The sequence below is a fragment of the Passer montanus genome, unplaced genomic scaffold, assembly GCF_014805655.1.
Source record: "Passer montanus isolate IOZ18808 unplaced genomic scaffold, ASM1480565v1 scaffold7, whole genome shotgun sequence".
Classification (NCBI taxonomy): domain Eukaryota; kingdom Metazoa; phylum Chordata; class Aves; order Passeriformes; family Passeridae; genus Passer; species Passer montanus.
Genome location: NW_024372147.1, coordinates 3,113,636 through 3,133,277, shown reverse-complemented (window position 1 = coordinate 3,133,277; position 19,642 = coordinate 3,113,636). Strand labels below are relative to the sequence as shown.

Sequence of the window (19,642 nt, the reverse complement as noted above, 5' to 3'; positions counted from 1 at the left end):
GATCTCAAGTTGAGTTAAAACTTAATAAAATAATTTTCTAGCTTCTAAGTGGAAATAACCAAAATTTTATGGAGTTTGAAATGCAGCAGGAATCCCATATTCAAAGATACATATATAGCTTTCTTCTGAACATACAACATTTAACTACTTGCAAATCAAACATAAACTTTCATACAGATGTTTAGACATAACAATCCATGTAAAACAGAGATTGTGAATGATGATAGTTGAGCCACATGTGGCATATGTGAATGTCTCATAAAAAAAAAAAAAAGCTGATTTTTGTTTGATAATACTGACTCCAGTTCTTCTTTAATGTCAATAAAGGAGATTTCTAATACAAAGTAGATTAGAAATAGAAAGAAGTAAAGCATTATCCAAGGGAAAGAAGTGTCTCTGAGGTCATGACATATCTTTTCTGGTGATATTTTACTATGCTCTGTCTAGGTGAAGACTGATGACTAGATAACTCTACCAAAGTCTAAAGAAAGTGCTGTTTTCTTTAAAGGGAGAATTCTTTCTTCAAGGCATCCCTTCAGTAATATATTTGGCATATGGTATACTTGGTACCAAAAGTGAAACCCATCATTTTACTTTTTTTTATGTTGTTCTCTGAAAATGTTCTTGTTTCAAGATCTGTTAAACTTGTGGCTGACATATTCAGCCCAATGGCACTACCTGTCTTTGGTTTTCCTTTGAAAGCTAGTGTGGATCAACTGTAGCTTAAATGCCATGTTAGAACAGTTTCACCAGATGTAATTTAATTTCCTTAGCCATTCAGAAAACATGGTTGGATAGGCATGATACTACAAACAAAAGAATTGTTGATAAGGTTGTTAGCTTCTGTAAAAACACTTTATCTCAAAATTCTTGCAGACAAAGTGTTTATATTATTACTGGGGACCGTGTAATAATATGCTAGATCCTATTTTATTCAGCACTTTCCTATTGGAATACAGACTACACCTAAGGGTCTTAAAAGAAAGGTCCTGGGAAGAAGTTAAGGAGCTGATGTAAAACTTGGAGATGTAAGCCTTTCATCTGGTTTGAAATATCAGCAGTGGCCTTCAGAGCTTCTGTAGAGGTTGACTGCAGATGACAACTTGGTGTCCAAATGAATTTGTGTGGATGCACATGTGTTGGTGGTTTTTGGCTGCATGGTGTTCATGATGGCTTTTGAAGCCCTGGGTGGTGATGGTGTGACACTTCTGTGGAGACACAGCTTGTCGCTGTGGTCGTGAAGAGGAGTTAGCAAGTCTTGTGGTCTTTGCTGTGTATGTGCTGGCTCTATGTAAAGAAGTTTGCTTCTAATGAAAGCTTTAGTTGTGGATGGAGTGTTTAAAGGCAAAGTGAGAGTACATTTGATCTGGGAAAGCAATACTTTAAATTAGACTCATCATCTTCTGGTAGAGATTGTACTTGTTTATTGTTTTCTGTGAAGGTTCCTGGTTCAAAGTGGCAATGGCATGAGAGGAGGGAGATTTCATTTAGTATTTTAAAATATTTTGGAAGGCCAGTGAGCTGCCATGTCTTTAATTCTACCTCCTGACAGAAATACATTCTGGCCGACCTCTACAAAGTACCATTGGTACATTTGGTCATTGTGGAAAACACCCATCAATATTTACTGTGCCACATGGCAAGCATATGTCTATTCAGCCGTGATTCAGTGCTTTATTCAATGGCTGTGTATTCTCTTGAAGATTTGAAGAAATTTTGATCCAAGTTTTTTAAATTTACATTCACACACAGTGGGTAGAGTATGGAAATCTGGGGAAGTGGGTCATAATCCCAGATTAATTTTCATATTTTCCTCTTATTCCTCTTAGATTAATACATTTACTTTCTATTTTAACTTATTGGAAATTTCAAGTTTTGTTGTTCATGATGGCAAAATCTTAGTGAAGTGATAGACATGTGTGGTGGTTAGTATCATGAAATGAAGACTGGAGAGGAAAGGGATCTTAAAGCTTCAGAAAAAAAATGGAAATGGGGATCTTTGGGCTCCGGAAGATAAATGAAAGATTAAAATTTGTTTTAAATGTTCTTTATTTCTGCTAATTCTGTACATTATTTGCCTAACATATTTTTTTAATCTTCATTGAATATGTTTGTGCCTGTCATCTTGTTACAACTTCTCTGAGATTTCTGCAATTTTCTATGTAATGAGGATTTTAATTCTGTGGTTGTGATACAACAGGAAATGGAAACAACTGCTTGTGTTTCTTTCATTCATGCTTTGCATATAAATTTTTGGGGTATCCTTTTTATAGTCCTTTGAAGATGCAGCCAGGCTGGAAATCTGGCTCTGGGCTTGTTGGCTGCAGGCTTTTGTTAAGTGAAACCCAAGAGGTGAATCACATCAGCTCTTATCTTTATAGCTAGAATTACTAGAATGTTTGTCACTGTTTTTTTTGTTTTGGTGGTTTTTTCTGGTTGGTGTTTGTGTGGTTTTTTTGTTTTTTGCCCCTTTTTTTGTTTTTTTTTTTTTTTAAGTTGTTTTTTTTCCAAGTTGGTTTTTTCTGTGGGTTTTTTTCCATTTTTTTTTAAGCCTTGAAAGCACATAGGAAAAGACCTCTGGAATTAGTAAATATTACTGCCTTTTTAAACAAGCACAGTTTCAATAGAATGATACAAGGAACATTGTATCATCGTATCCTGCTTTCCATACATCCAGTTTTGAGCAAGTAAGACCTCTGATATTTGCAGATCCATGTGGATGGTTGCATTGTCAGCCATCCTGTTTTCAGGCTCCGGACAATGCAAGTAGTGGCTGTTACCAGGCTGTACTGTAGTGATGTAATTGTATGTTTTGTCTCTAGAGGGAAAAAGCCAAACCAGGAGAATCAAGAAACCTAGTCCTTATTGGAATCTTATGTGAGGAAAGTAGATTGATTTTAATCACTGTGCCCTAAGAATTGCAGTGGATGTTTTATAAATTAGTGGTTCTGGTAGGCTGCCAGGAATGGTGCAGTTTGATAGATGGTTGCTGCCTCAGTATTATTTTAATCATTCTGTGTCTTGATATATTTATTAAAAATATGGGTTAAGGATTTCAAGTGAGGATTAAAATTACCTGGTTAAAAATCAGATGCAGAAAAAATTGTCATTTTTTGGTGGTATTTCTTGTTCTTATTACACAACAAATTGACCTCCAAAAGCATGCCAAGCAAACAGGAGATGACATGGGCCATGTTGAAAACCATTTACTGATACTCTGTCATGTCTAAACTCCTGGGAATTTGTTGAGGCCAATGAAAATCAGGGGCTTAGTGTGCAAAGGATGGCATAAATGAATGCAATATTGAATTTACAGTATTCTCTCAGGTACTAATTTTTTCATCATGTAATTTCTTAGGTGTTAGTGAGGCTAATTGACCATATTGAGATAATTTTTAAAGGTTTTTTAGCAACTGAGAAAATCCTAGAACTGAGAAGGTGAAAGTTGAAGCAGAAAAAGTGAATTTGCTTTTATTTTGTAAAAAATTTTCTAACTGCAGATAGTGAAACAATATCTTTGTGGTGGATTTGCTTCTTCTGGATTAAGACCACCTTCTTTTTAATGTTCCTTTAGCATACTGGCTAAAGTTCTTGGTGCTAAGAGCTGAGTTACAGAGTAGAGTTTTTATTTCTCTATGATATCCTTCCTTTGACATGTAGTGACAGTCTGGCTCTAGGAAGACCAGTTTAAGTTTTCTATAGAAAGTAATACGTAACAGCATGAAGTCTTGGAAAGCCCTGTAGGAATACAGGCACATTAATTTTCTTAATTTCCATTGACAGTTGTGTAGCCAAATGTAGTAGTAACCTTTGAAAATGGCATCCAAAGTGTTGGTTTTGTGGTTGCTGAAGTCCCAGCTGTGCACAGGGAAGATGTGAGTCATTCCCTAGTGATGCTTGACAGTTTCACTGTCTGATGGCTTTAGGCCATCCTTTTGCACTAATGATGGTCTGTGAAGGTAAATGCCCCCCCTCCCCCAAGCCCTACTTTAAGGAGTGTTTGTTTCTCCTAAAGTATGAGATGGAATTTGAAGAGACTCAGCTGACATAAATTAGTTCCTCCTGCTTGTCTCTAGTTCTGTCTAGTTGTGCTGGGGTGAGGGAAGTGGCTGCTTATTCTAATCCAGAGCTGCCTATTCCTGAGAATAAAGTGTAATCATGCTGAATATGAGCAAATAAATCCTGCATGCGATAAAAGCACATAGCTATTATGTACCACTGCATAATGGAAACACATGGCTTTTAGTGTACGATTTCATCTTTCAAACTGTATTACTCTCTACATTACAGTTTAAAGTTCTCAGTAGCAGGTTCTGTCCTCCCATTTTTGTTGAGATTGAAAAGCTTTGAATAGCTTATTGAAAAGAAAGAGGAATTGAAAAACAATATAAAAGAAGGTGGTCTTAAAACAATCATTCAGAAACTCTCTTTACCCTGTTCCACCAAAACAGGAGAGTGCTCAATAAATTTGAATGTCTGTGAGAAATTCCAGAGCTCATAAAAGGAAGAGGTGCTTGTATGCAACCCGTATACAACACATTGTTGAGGAAGGTGAAGGTAAAGAATATAGCAAACTTCAAATATACAGCAAAAATCAATCAGGTAGTAGCAGGATTATTGCTGATATCCAGAGTTATAATAATTAATTCTATCAAAGTTTGGAACAGAGGTTGTGTTTTGAGTTTTGAGGCATGGATTAATCTGTTTGACAGGTACCAAGATTAAACTTGTGGATGGATGATGTCAAGTCTACCTTGTACAGGCTCTTATGCTACAGTCTAATCTTACTATGCTGGCAGTATACAAAAATATTTGAGTGTCCTATCTGATAAGTTTGTATCAATTGCTGTTTACAAGTCCTTTAAAATGTACATCCTTGTCAACAAAAGTGATAGCTATCTAAACCACTGTGTTTAAGCAAATTAACTCAGAAGTAAAGGCAGCATGGCTGGCTATCTCTGAAGTTGTGTAAGAGTCAAAGTGTTGCTGGGCAATATAAATGGTCTCAGACTACACTGGGCATACAAACTGAGCATTTGTGTATGTTAAGGTCCATTGTGTTCTTTTAGCATACAGTTATTTTTCAGTACAGATTTTGCTGCTTAGTGTCATTTCTTTGCTGGTAAAGGCAATGTATCACATGTCTAGATGAGGCCTTATGTTTCTGCATTTCCCAAACAGAGCCACATCTCAACTAGTGTGGATTCTACTGTGGAGCAATCTGGATGCTGCTGGAAATCAAAGCAAAATTAGCCTGCAGTTAAAGCACACTATCTCAATATATCCAACAAGAAGAAATGAATCCCAAGACAATTCTTGTGTTTTCCACCCATTTTAGAATTGGGAAGAAGAGTAAAAGAAACACACACAATAATGTGATTTCTTATCTATTCTATCTCTAGTTCTAGCTCCATTCCATTCCATTCCATTCCATTCCATTCCATTCCATTCCATTCCATTCCATTCCATTCCATTCCATTCCATTCCATTCCATTCCTTTGTACCTTTTTAGATGGAGGGGCCTTACCACCTTACCACTAAAAACTTTATAAACATTCCATTCCATTCCATTCCATTCCATTCCATTCCATTCCATTCCATTGTACCTTTTTAGATGCAGAGGCCTTACCACCGGTTTTTAGAACTTTATAAACATACAGAATAACAAGCACTATTATTTTATAGCCTTCTGGCAGGATGCAGCATGATGTAGTTGTTTCCATTAGAGATGTGACACCAACATGACATGTGCAGACTTCTGCAAATAAAAAGAACTAGATCTAGTTCTGGGTAGGAACCAGAGCCAGTACCAGAGGAATTAAACTTCAGTTGCTTATCCTATGAATAAACACATTGCAGGAAGAAGTTGTCTCAAAACTTAACAGCTATTTAAAGGAGAGCTCTAAGGGACAAAAGTTATTTTTATTTTTGCTTGCATGAGAGGTTTCACATGAAGAGATGTGTTAGTAGGAGCTGTGCCAGTTTGCGCAATGAAATGCTAATCTATCATTTAGACCTCCTCCCAAGTGGTAGGGTTAAGAAGAGTGGGATCTTTATTCTCTTTGCATATTCTGGTCTGGCAAGAGTAATTGGAATAGTGTTTAGAGGTGTTGTGGAAATGTAACTTTATAAAGAAAATGATCTCATTACTTCTCCCCTTGTTCTCTAACTAGCATAATTAATATCCAAATGTTCCCTAAGATTAGTTTTATTTCCTGCTCAGCTAGTTGACAGACACTGGTGAGATCTGAATTCACAGCAGGCTGGAGCAGATGGCTACCTTCGCTAACAGATTACTGCATCAAGGCATACAAACTCCCCAGCTCTGTCTCAATAAACTTCAACACATGATTTATAAAGTGAACATAATAGAAGAAATCCATGATGCCTATAATGGGAATCATATTACCACACTACTTAAAACACTGTGAGAATTGCCTGAGCAGTTATTGTATACTTGTGCTGATCTTCAAATCTTATTAGGCAGGAAAGCATTGTCTGGAAAATTATTCATCTACTTTTCTGTATTGCTTCCACTCAGTTATATTTTATTGAACTAATTTAAGGGAGGTTTCCAATACATCTAGCTGCTGTTGAACCTCCAGCAAACATATGAATGTGTTCACAGTGATTTGATGGTTATTTATTTGTTTTGGACCTTTTACATAAAGAAAAATTTCCCTGTTACACTTCTATACCACCAAGTCCATGATGAAACTGCTGTACTCTCAACTAGAAAACAACCAAAGAGAGCTGTTGTTTCAGAAAAATAAAAGTCATTGCAAAACCATGCATAAATGTCCTGCACAGCAGATAAGCTTGATTATTTGAGATTATAAATTGCAAGTAAAATTTGCCTGGAACGCTTGATGTGAAATGCCTCATAAAGGAGACCAAGACTCTTTACTGAGTGTAGCAGCTTCAAATGATGACCTAATATCTTTTAAGGAAGATATTATTTCTAAAATTTTGCATAATTATTTGTTGCATAAATAAATACAATCTGAATCCCTCTGTGCCTGAAATCTACTGATATTGCTGGTATTAGATTGGACAGGGCAATTCTATAATTCTTTATGGTTTTGTAAACATTCAGCATAAATTTACACTCTGGGAAGTTTCTATTGCTTTGGGTGCCTTAGAACAAGGCGCAGAGTGATTTATAACTCTGTAAGATGGAGGGGGAGTCCTAATTCTTGTAAAACCTGGTCTTGTTTCCTGATAAGTGTATCTCAGTGCTTTTCTGCTTTCCTGAGGACAATAGAAAAATCAGCTGATGTGCCTTGAGTAAAGCTCTGTGCAATTGTTAACCCTCTCTTCTGTCCTTTCCCTTCTCTAGATCAGTCTGTTAAGTTCTCTGTTTTCCTCTCTTTGAGCTTAAGTTTTAGGTTTTGCCCTGCTCACTCTGAGCTGTGTCTCTGTATGGGAGAGGGGGCTTCAGTCTCTTGTGGGACACTGGGAGCTAACTGGATTTTCCTTTTAGTGTTGTGAAGAACAGTGGAAATACCACATCAGTGGAACCCAAAGGTTGCTTCATAGCTGTTATAAAGAGACAGATACAATTTCCAGTTTTAAAGAGTAAAGGAAGAGGATTTTTTTCATTTTGACGTTAAGATAATTTCTGTTTGTGCGCCTGGCATATATTCCTATATAATTAATGTGTTAATGTATTTACACATGCAGTAATGTTTTCTTAGGATGTGAAGCAGATGAGGTGCAGAAAATGCATAGCAGCAAAAGATTATACTTTTTTATTTCCAAAGATGTTTGTACTGTCTGACTGAATTGTACTGACTACAGTGAATATTTGATGTATTGCTTGCTTAGAGTTGCATGGTGTCTATTCTGTCACATAGAAATACATGTCGGGTTATTGTGTTGTTGTTTCTATCACAGACTTGCCCTCAGCAAACTTAAGCAATTACAACATCACCGTGGTGGAAGGAAAGAGCATCACGCTGTACTGTGATACTACTGGTGGGCCACCCCCTAATGTGTCCTGGGTGGTAACTAATCTTGTTTCAAACCATGAGGTAAGGTTCATATTCAAACATGTGACAATTCAGGTGACACCTGCTGAAGGATGGAATTAAGTTTCACATCCAGCTCTAGTTAATTTTCTATTAACAGATGAAATAGAAAGTTAATGTTGGGATCACATTTATCTTCCAGTTACTTTCAATCAAGGGTGACTGTGGCAGTGCTTTTGGGGAATGGCAGACATTTGTTTCTCAAGATTCTCATTTGCACTCTGGTTTTTTGGATGTTCACTTGTAAATGAGAGTAATGTAAATTTTTGGAAGTAATGTGAATTGGAATTCTGAAACACAAGGATTTCTTATTATCACTGATACCTGCCTACAGAGACTAAATTCAATCTATACTGATTGTGAAAAAAAACTTTGGGTCTGTAATTATATTATATTTTCATTTCATAATTTGGTGTGTTGGAATTTGGTTGTAAATATTTTGTGGCTTGTTTAATTTTTCTTCAACACACTTAGCAGCAACAAAAAGCCTTGAAATTTAAGATTTTACCTAAAATACTGTCAGGTTGGTTTTGTTTTTGTTTGTTTTTTATAATGGTGTATGAATATCTTTCCTCATTGAAACAATCTAGGTAGGGAAATTTTATTTACTGGGCTCTTTATATTTTAATTTTTTGTTTTTGAAGACTGTGTGCTGCTTAAGTCCTTTCTGATGGAAATATTGGAAAAGGAGGAGCATATAAGCAGCTGCTGACTTCATAAATTGCTATTTCACATAGGAAAAACCCATGTTTATTATGAGTTTATGACATTTGCTTTCCTATAACCATGATGGTGTACACTGTGTAAAGCTTCTTAGTCTGAACAAAGTGTGGGCAGTGTACCTTCAAAACTCTTTCAAAAACTGCAGTGAGGAGGAGACAGGACCTCTTGAGTCTCATAGTTTTTATATTTTCTTTCCGAAGTTCATTGTATCAGGCTTGTACAGAATTTAAATAGTCTGTCTTTCCTTCCAGCTTTCATAAGTAAGAGCTCTACAAAGCTGTAGTTGTAATTTTAAAATTTTCTCTGATCTGTAAGACTCCCCAAAGGCATCAAGGCATCAGTCGTCATCAAGAACAAGAAATTAAAACACTTTGGGGAACCTCTGCCAAGTTGCACTCTTTCAAAATTTTGTAAAAGTTTTAATTCTAGCAGCCAAAACAAATGTGGGACTCTGTTCAAAAAGTGAGATCACCTAATTTTTTTAACCCTCCTATCTTTGAAATGCCATGGTCAGTTTTCTTCAAGCTTTCCATGAGTATTCTATCCTGGCATAACTTCGCCATACTATTGTAGAGGAGCTTATAGTATAGGCTGGCTACAAAAGGAGCCATGGAGCACAGCAGTCTTTTCAGGAGCAAAAAAGCATGAGACTTTTAGAGCTTATTTGTGATTCTCAACTATCCTTTTCTATGAGTGTTGCTTTTGGTTTCTTTGCTTTCACTCCCATATCTCAATTTTTGCCTTCATTTTTTTCATCTTGTATGCTTCTTTTAACTGTTTCCTCTCACCTCTTTTAAAATAGGGACATTAGCAAATGTTAAAATTAGCTTTTAGTTCTGCAAAGCTAACCTTTATGTTCTGAGTTTCTGTGTTGATGGAGGGTTTGACTGATGTTGTTTAGATTTTTCTTGCTCTAGGTTTCAGCCCTGAGTCTGTGTTTCAGCCCCTCTTCTTTCAGTCCAGCTTTGGGCATTGCTCAGCTCTGAGAACCTCATAGTCAGTATGTTTTTTAAGGTTATGGATAGGCACTCAGCTTTCTAAGGATCATAAGAATAAAGATTTTTAAGAAACATCATTCTTACCTTAATTAGCTTGTTCTTAAACACGTAAAACAGCACTTAGGCAATAGCTTAGGTAGTAGAAGGTATGCAGTTTCTTGTGGAAGGTTTCCTGAGAAAAGAAAGCTTTCAAGAGAAATTTGGTTAAGAAGGAGATGTCAGAAGAGAAAATGTGTCAAGATACAGTAGGGCTCAGGAGGCAGCAGTGGAAGAGATGTCAAGCACAAATTTAAAGGAAAGAGAGAAAAGCATGAGTAAAGCAAGGATTGAACAGAATATAGGCAGAAAGAAAAAGTTCTAGAGAACACGCAATTTGACCATAGAAATCGGTCATGAAGTCAGAAAGAGGGATGAGCAAGGGTATATGATAAAAGGGGAATAAACATTTTTCCTATATAAGAGGGGGAAAAGCTTTTGTGTAGAGGTGATAAAGTGGTAAAAAAAGGTCACAAACTGGAAGTGACAGGGCAGAAACTCGGTTGAGTGCAATGTTTGTAGTATGACTTTGCAACTTTGACTCTGCTGCCACTGGCTGTTAGAATGAGCTCTGTACATGTTTTATGTCTGTTTGGATAAGACACTAAAATAAGGCTTTGATTAATTGTGGACAGATACAGCTAAAAGGAAGGGAAAATGAAAAATGCCATTCAGCTGTGCCTGGTAATTCCCTCCCTCTCCTTTTTTCTTAATGCTGTGGTTGATGCATACATGTTTTTCTGATCATTTTCAGAGTGACACAAATAAGAACCCTGCCTCTCTCACCATCAAGAATGTCTCATCAATGGACAGTGGACTGGAGATTTCCTGTGTAGCAGAGAACATTGTGGGAGAGGACCAAGCCTCTGCTGAGCTTACGGTATTCTGTACGTATGTGGACCTCCATACAGACGTGGAGGCTAAACTGCATTGGCAGGAACTGTTCTGGGTACTTTTTTGACCTTCAGGCTGTTGAAATGAAAACCCTTAAGATGTGTGAACTATCTGCTGCAGTTAATGCTAGGAGTAGCCCAGTCAGCCGTTGTCGCATTTATCTTTTTCAGCTCTGTATTCTGCAAAAAATGTACTTCTGACTTCTTTGTCTTCCAGTTAAAAGAATCTGTAAGTAAAGGTCTGAAATGCTGACTACTGAATGGCACTGTCAGTGTGGGAAGGTTTGTAATGGTGTGTATGTACATGCACACTGTCTTAGCAATTGCAAAGCATGAATTGCAAAGGCTAGTAGAATTATACAAGACTACACGTTTAACTTGCTACCTAAAACAACAGCTACTTTGTTCAATGTTTGTATGGCCAGATGTGAATTTGTTTGTCTCAGCTTTGAATAAAGCAGTTATTTCTCAGGGCCAAGGAAGGGAGAAGGGGCATATAGTGTAGAGAAGCACTAGTTTCTCAGATCTGAGTTCCAGGCTGAATTAATTTGACATGAGCTATACAGCATGTTTTCACAAGTTGCAACCCTCTGTTTAATTGAAGATGGGAATGGAACAATTTGTAGACGGCAAATTTTGCTCAGCATGTGCTTATGACAGAGTAAACTAGAAAAAAACATTATAGATGTAGGTTTTTTTGTTGAAATTGGATATGTAATAACTATGGGAACAAACATAAACTAGAAATGTTTAAAGAGTGTAAATGAGATTCTGGGCTTGGAAATGTTATGGGTGATAAAAGGGAGTATAACTAGAAGAAATTTGATTTAGTTAAGAGTAAATATAAAGGAAAATAATGGGCAAGGTGTTGGAATAATATCTTGAGGGAAACAGAAGAGGTCTGTAAACTTGAGGCATTTAGCAGATTTGAACACAGAATATATATAATAAATAATTTTTTATCCCTGACAGAATAATCTAGAGAATTAAGTAATCTGTTTTGTCTCTGATTCTGTTAAGAAAATAATCTGTAAATCTGGATTCTTAGCTGAGTGTCTTTCCAGTAGTACTTGCTTTTGGCCAATTTTAAATATTTTCAATACTGCTCAATACTGCTATCTTCCTTCAGCACTCTTGTGCACTATCTTTAGAGCAAAGTAAAGCTAAAATGTCTCTCTCCTCCTTCTAAGTGATCCAGTAACTGAAGTTCCCACACTTTACATGTTTTAAGTGATTTAACACATTTTCAGTCTTTGAAACTAGTTTATTCTATTTCTTTCTAAAGAGTGGCTTCAGTTCAGTTCAGCATAATACTCTAGACAGAGCAGGTATGTTCCTTTGTGAGTATTCTTCAAATAGGTACCTCTCCATCTAGTAACATACTTTTGTACTGATGAATGAAAAGTACTTCCAGGAGAACTTGGGAGGGAGGAAGGGAGGGAGGAAGGGAGGGAGGGAAGGGAGGAAGGACATGTTCAGAATATTCTGATGTTCTTCACTCTTTTTTCCAATATAGTTGCACCAAATATCACATTTATTGAGTCTCCGACTCCGGACCACCACTGGTGTATTCCATTCACTGTGAAAGGGAACCCTAAGCCCACATTGCAGTGGTTCTACGAAGGAGCTGTACTGAATGAGTCTGAATACATCTGTACTAAAATACATGTTATCAATCAAAGTGAATACCATGGCTGCCTTCAGCTGGACAATCCTACACACCTGAATAATGGTGCTTATACCTTACTGGCAAAGAACGATTATGGAGAGGATGAAAAACGGGTTGATGCTCATTTCATGTCAGTGCCTGGAGATGGTGAGTAAATTTTTTTTTTTTTATGCCAGTAATTGCAAATTGATGAAAGAGGTGAAATAGTGCTTTTGGCTAGTTTAATTATTTTGGAGACAGGTTTTTGTAGAACTTTTTTTCTCTGAATGAATGTCTACAATATTACTTGTAAAATAATGTTTTTCTTGAGCATTTTCTTGTTTATTGCTTCTGAAGGGAAGTCATGCCAGTGCTCTGTAAATCTTCCCTTTCAGTAGCCATCCTTCCTGCTAGTCAAGGCTAATGGAAAGTTGCTGTTTCTGAAGTTCTTCCAAGTCTCAGTTCTTATCCTGAAAATCACCGAGTGCCAATTCAGCCCCTCTATAACTTGCTGAACTGCATATGAATGGAACTAGATAGTGTGTTCAAGGATGTGGAGGATGCTTGTGTGGCATCCAGTGCCTTGCTGCAAAACTGATAGTGCAGATAAGTGAGCTTATGATAATATGTTGTTTTGGGACCAGAGAGAACTGGAGAAAAAAATTAACCAAGAAAGAGGATGGATAAGGTCTCAGATCTTAACAGGCATTTTTGCTGTCCAATTGCCATTTGTCTAGATGGCAGCCAGGCACCTACATTGCTAGGAGCATCAGCGTTCAAGATGGTTGCAACTTCAGTTGCTATAAAGATTCCCCTTGCCATTTCTAAATACTATGTGGGCAGGCTCAAGGTGGAGCAGCTCACTGAATTGCAGGGACTACTGTAAGTGATTAATGTTTACTGTGGTTTGATCTTTTCCCACATCTTCAAAGCCATACATGAAGTGGCTGTAATAACAGTCACTGTATGTGCAAGCATTTTGGAACATGTGGAAGAAAACTCTGAGTGGACCTTGCACATTTGGAGTAGAAATAGAAGTGTAATCTTGTGCAGATAATTGCATAGTCATACCTCAAAATATGAGACTGTATGTATCTTTGGCTTTTTGACCATGTGATATAAATAGTTGCCTTCATTGTTGTATAAAACAGCAGTACTCTGTAATGTTCTCTGATGGAAAAGAAAAAGTGACGAATATTTAAATTCTCTTCCTACATCTCAGGCCACAGACAGTAAAAATATGGTCAGTATTTCATTTTTACCCTTTCAGCTCAGTTTGCAGAAATAGGGAGAGAGGTGGTAGGTCTTTTGCTTTCCCATCCTTAGGAGAAGATGAAGAGCTGATAAAACTGGGCTTTATTTACTCCCGCTGTGCTCTCTGCTCCTCTCCTCTTTTTTCTCTGAAGCTCTTCATTAAAGTGACTCATTACAGAAACATGCCATTGTTTCAGGTACTGGTGGCCCCTAATACTGCATTTTAATTGTTCAGCAAAAAAAACAGTTCATCTGAATGTTCTGTGTACAGTGGAAGTTCTCTTACACCCTGATTATTCAATTTAATGAACCTGGCTTTAGCTAGCATCAGCTACCTCTAATACATTAGGTGATTTTATAATTTTTTTTGGTCTTTGATCCAAATCCATTTCCTCTCCTGTTTTTCCTTTATGCTTCTGTCCACAGTAAATAGAACTGTAGGTATTGTCTAATTTAGAAAGAAAACATTATTTATTTGTTCCATTCCTTTTATATTCCTATGGAATATAAGTCTACCAATATAAACTGTGCAGTCTTCTTTAAGAATTTCCCAAGATCTGTGGTGGAATAAGCTTCACAAGAAGAGTATAGAGGAAATGGGACTATGTATAGATAGAATGTAACTGCATCAGAAATTAGTTCATGCATAGTGGATGGCACCAAACCAGTCTTAAAAATTAACAACAGGGGAAATGGCTTAGCTACTTAGCCTCCTCAATATTGTTTTTAGTTTTTTTCCTGCAAGAATCATGGAACTGAGCTTCAGAAAACATCACAACATTGTTGTCTCCTCCACTGAAGCTTGCATAAAAGCAAATGCATCATATTACAATTTTTGTTCCATTGCTATTTAAAGCACTGTCAGGCTTTTTCAAATCCTTAAAAGGCTTTTTCAGTCCTGTCATTACTGTGTAGTTTCTTCTTTTGGCCCACATATTGTACACTGAAGCATAAAGATTAAGGCCCACACCCTGGCATTATGTTCATTTTCATGTCTTCATGACTGAATTAAATACCAGTCCTGATGTTTCATGGGGTGGGGTACATTCTCTGAGCTTTAAACTGATTCTCTGGTTATTGCATCACTTGACCAAATGCTCTGAAGATAAAAAGATAAAAAAAAAGAAAATTTAAAAATCCCCTCACCTATAATCCACATACCTACCCAAAGTAGTAGTATATACCTGAAGCATGTTCTACATCAAAAGTGTAATAGTCCACTTTCAGAGTTGGATCAAACATGATGAAGATGTAATTTGTGCTAAGATGACCCTAACTTTTGGCATGCTTCTTGAAGGACTGTTTTTCAAAGGTCTGAGGTTGCATGCATGAAAGAGAGGAAACCATGTGCTGTAGTGGGATTTTGATTGTTCTAATGATACCCAAGTTAATGTTGTAAATTAAGAATTAGTTTCAAATGTGAAGACCTGGAAGAATGAATTTCATCTTTTACTAGCTGAGTTTTTTAGTCTGCAAAAGTTCTTGGTTTCCAGTTCCTGTTGACTTGATTATTTGAGACTAACTGCTATGAACAGGAAGCAAGAAATGGTCATGGCTTATTCTGGAGGCTGTTCTCATAGAACATGATCCAAAATGGCTAGTGAATGTGGGAGACATTTTAACCAATAATAGATATTTTTAAATAAGTTTATTAATCTACTAACTCTCTACATTAAAATTCAGCTGAATGAGTCCAAGTCACATATATCTTGTCAAAGTAAAAGAATATGCTAAATGCCTTAGAAGTAGCATATTGCTTGAGCAGCAAAACATGTTTTTTTCAGAAGCATGTTTTTGGATTGATTCTCTTGCTGCTGCTTTATTTTGAAAATGCCACATTTATAAAGAAAGAAGCAAACAAACCAAGTGTAGTTGATGTAGATTGTAAAGATGAGTGAATAGGACCCGGCTTTGATAGCTCATTTACTCAGCAAGCTCTTCTAATGGGGGCCAAAACAAAGGTGCCATTCTGTGCTTGGCCTTGAAAATAATTGTGTGCAAATGTGCAAAAGGATTGTGTTAAAGTTTAATGTTAAAATAACATCATCTGATGATTAAATTGGTATGTTTGTATGTGCTAAATAGAAAAAGTAATACTAAACAGAAATTTGGGAGTTGTCCACCATCTTTATTTGAAGTGTTTAGTTATATAAAAGATATTTAAATGGAATTGATGACTTCTTATTTTATATGTCTGGGAGGATGACATAACCTTCTTGATTTATCCCAATTGCAGTAACTAGAAACAAAAATGTTGACATTTAATTCATAAATAAAGGACTAGGATTTTTTTGGTTGCTTGGGGTTTTTGTTCCACTTCGGATTACAGAAGGTGAATTAGAAATACTGTTTTTCTGCAGCTGGATGTTCTACACTTGGAAAACTGAATCCATGAACTTTTGTGGACAAAAATCTCTGGTCAGATTACTTGAGGGTAGATAGTCAGGCTTTCTTTGTTGGTTATTTATTTCTGCCAATTGACATGACAGTTCTCATGAGGTCTATTGACATGTGTCCCTAGATACTGGAATATTTTCAAGTGCATTTAAAAATAAGCCTAATTTTCTGCTTCCATTCTACACATAGGTTGCAGCTGGTATTTTCAGCAGGTTCTTGTGCTGTTAACAAAGAGGTTCTGCTCTTACTTCACTGTGACTTTATGCCCATGAGATGATATTGCTATGGATTTACTGCATAGTAGTATAAACAGAATTGTGCTTATTGAAGTTGCATTAAACTTCTGAGATATTAATTATTTGTTAATTTTATTTCCAAGCCTGCAAAAATAGAGAGAAAAAATGTGGAAGAGATAACTATAAGCCTACTACATAAACTATGCTAGAGGTACATTACAGATCAGAATGAAGGGGTATGTTCAAACACAACACAGGTGTCTTGCAAAACATGAACAGCAGTTCACTGATTTCTGTAGCTGTTCCATGCATTTTACTCACTTATGTGCTAAACCTTACATACATGCAGTAAGTAATTAGAAAAAACTGCAAACAGGAACTAGTAAAATTTAGAGAAAAGTAGACTAGATAGGTATCTATTTGCCATGGTAAAGTCTGGTTTCTGAGACACCTGACTCTTCCAGTAAGAGTTCTGTCTGTGTATCAGGTGTGCAGCTGGGTTCTTGAGAGCATACTTTTACAGAGTGAATCAAATGGTTCTGCTTAGGCCATTTTTACCTGTAGCCTTTAACTTGCCAGCTCACAGCTTAAAATGGTTTGCTCACACAATGATACAATAACATAATTTTTTTATCAGGTAAAAATCAGTGATTGTTAAAACTCCGCAGAATCTGCTTCCACTTGAATTCATAGAAAATTTTACCTTAGATTTTTCTAACAGGAATAGTTATTGTTGCACTCATTCCATATATATATATATATATATATATATATATATATATATAAATAGTGGAAAGTAGAAGTAGGATTTTGCTCAGTTGTGAAATTATGCTTGCCCCTGACAGAGTTAGCACCATGTGCACACATAACATGTAGAAAAATATTAACCTTTGGAATAACTCTAAGATGGTTGTAAATGTAATTAATTAACTGCAGTTATTGATGTTGGTTTGCATTTAGGTAGAGACTTGTGATCTCTATGGAAAATAAAGTCAACTCTTAAAACTACTCGTAAAGAAATGTTTATTCTGCCAGCATTTGCAATTTATTTACAAAGCTTTTCTTTCTTTCTTTCTTTCTTTCTTCCTTTCTTTGTTTCTTTCTTTTTTTTTTTTTCTCTTTTCCATGTACAGGTAATGGCCCAATTTTGGATCCAGATGTTTATGGTATATATTTGATTTTCTTTTCTTTTAATAATAGAAATGAAGGAACTGAAACATTAAAAGTTCAAATGTTAGGCTTGGTTAAATTGAAATGTCACATAGAATAATACAGCTCTGAAAGGTGCTTTGTGGTTTTGGTTCTCCAGCCTTATATTTAACATATGTGATGACAATATGATGTTTTACTTACTATGCTGCTTTTGATTCACATTAGGAGAAGCATAAATCCACTGCTACAAATGGGTGCAGTTGATCCTGTAGGATGACAGCTGCGTGATGTAGTTCACAGACATGAGATTTTGTGAACCTTTTGGAGGCATTTCTTGGAGGAAAGAGAGTTTGTGATTTCTCTTTATACAACTTAATTTATTTTTTCAGGGATGATTCCATACTTGTTTTGCCTCCAAAAATGTACCCCTAAATCCCACTTAGAAATGAAGTTGGCGCAAGTAAGTTTTCCTGTAGGCAATTTATTTTGCTCTGTCCACTCATTTGTACCTTCCCTTAATCTCTCTTGCATAAGCAGACCATCAATTCAGTGGTAGCTGAGTGTGTGCCAGGAGATTTTGATGACACAGTGTTCACATTAGTTTTTTAGTTAGGCAAAATGTACCAAGTGAAAGCCAGTGTGCACTGAAATAGAAGCTGCAGAATGCAAAGCAACTGTCTGGTTTTCAAAAATATTTCTGGTATACTTCTGGTGAGTAGAAAAGTTCATCTTACACAAACAGCTTGAAGTTGGATCCTGTTTGGAGTACTTTTATTTGGATGAAATAGCCCATGACTCAGGTTACCTAAAGCTGATCTAAATGTTATTGCTTTGATTCCATTCCACGTCATTAAACTTTAGCAAATGTGCAATTGAAGCATCAATTTGACTTCAAATGCTTAGAAAAGAGGATAGCTTCCCCTCCCTCTCTTTCCAATTTCAATTTTTTTTTTTTTTTGAGGAGAAAGAGAAGGGAGGGTTGGGGATGGAAAAGTGGGGATGGTTTGCACAGTTTCTTCATGTCTTGTAGTATATAAGCTGTATGCATAAAGATTTTGATTCTGAGCTTTTTATCAAAGTCCTGATGCCTGTGTATGACTTTAGCGATGTGAGTGCTGTGCTTTGACTGACTTGGGTGTGTTTCTTCTGAGATGTGTGTGTGATTGAGTTTTGCTAGAAGATCACAGCCTGCAAGACCTAGTCCTGGTAAAGGCAGCCTTCCTCTTTATTTCTGGCTGTTCTTTCTGCTGCTTGAAACTGCTGTGTGATGTGAGGTGATTTCCAAATGCTCTTGTTAAGTATTTTGAACACACAGCAGAAATCAGAAGATCTGATGAGGTGACATCAGGCTGCATGACATTGAGTTTGCTGAGGGGAGTCCTGCCTGCATGGGGCACTGCTTGCCGCAAGTGTGAGCAGTCACTTGTGCCTCTGTGGCACCTCTTGGAAAAGATAAAGAGAGAATGCTGTCCTGACATCATCTGGAAATTAACTAAGAAAAATAAACTGACTCACATGGGTCTGAGCAGGACATTGAGTGCAAAGCCAGCTCCCTTGGCTCTGAGTTCTTATTTTCATGATGCCTCATTTGCATGAGGCCATGATGTGGTTGTGAGAATGAAAGAGACAACCTGCCCCATATCTGCCAAACCCCAGAATGGCTGTGCAGAGTAACCTCCTGGTGCTGATGTGACTGTGCTGCTGTGTCTATCCCAGCCACCATGCACCTTGTTTGTGAGATGGCTACAAAATAGTGGCCAGCATCAGCTGTAAATCACTGCAGCTGTTATTAGTCACTAGTGGCTGCATGAGGTACAGAGCACCAGACAACCTGGCCCTAAAGCAATATAAGCCTTATCTAGCATGAGTCAAAAGGCGTTATCCTGTCTGTAGGAGTGCTCAGTGTCTATGTCCAGATTTCATAGTGAAATGAACAGGAATTTGTTCAACTCAAATCATCCAGCTTGTGCTGGAGAGCTGTCGCGTGTACTTTCCTTTCCTGATTCACCCATTTCAAGGGGCTTTGAAGATCTGGCAATACATCAAATGCAAATGATTCACAGTTAGACAGCAAGCAATGTCAACATACCACCAGTATACCAATGTAGCCTACCTTAGCTCTTGCCCATTTTAATATAAAAGGGCACCCAGAGGATTCATAGACCAGACCTGTGGTTCTCATTAGCCCTCCAGGGTATGATTTCCAGTAGTTTAGAGCAGGCTTGAGCATAAACAGAACTACAAATAGCATTAGCTATTATTTACAAGTGAAACT

At 36.9% G+C, this 19,642-nt stretch overlaps 1 protein-coding gene across 6 annotated transcripts in view; it reads left to right on the top strand.

Annotated features, from left to right (window-relative positions):
- The window catches only part of NTRK2 (neurotrophic receptor tyrosine kinase 2), a 196,596-nt gene that overhangs the window by 33,973 nt on the left and 142,981 nt on the right, over positions 1 to 19,642 (top strand). For all 6 annotated transcript variants that reach the window (XM_039729678.1, XM_039729683.1, XM_039729679.1 and 3 more), the window contains exons 6-9: positions 7,897 to 8,033; positions 10,542 to 10,674; positions 12,197 to 12,496; positions 17,349 to 17,381. In XM_039729678.1, coding sequence (XP_039585612.1) covers positions 7,897 to 8,033; positions 10,542 to 10,674; positions 12,197 to 12,496; positions 17,349 to 17,381 — 603 coding nt within the window. The remainder of the gene's footprint in view (positions 1 to 7,896; positions 8,034 to 10,541; positions 10,675 to 12,196; positions 12,497 to 17,348; positions 17,382 to 19,642) is intronic.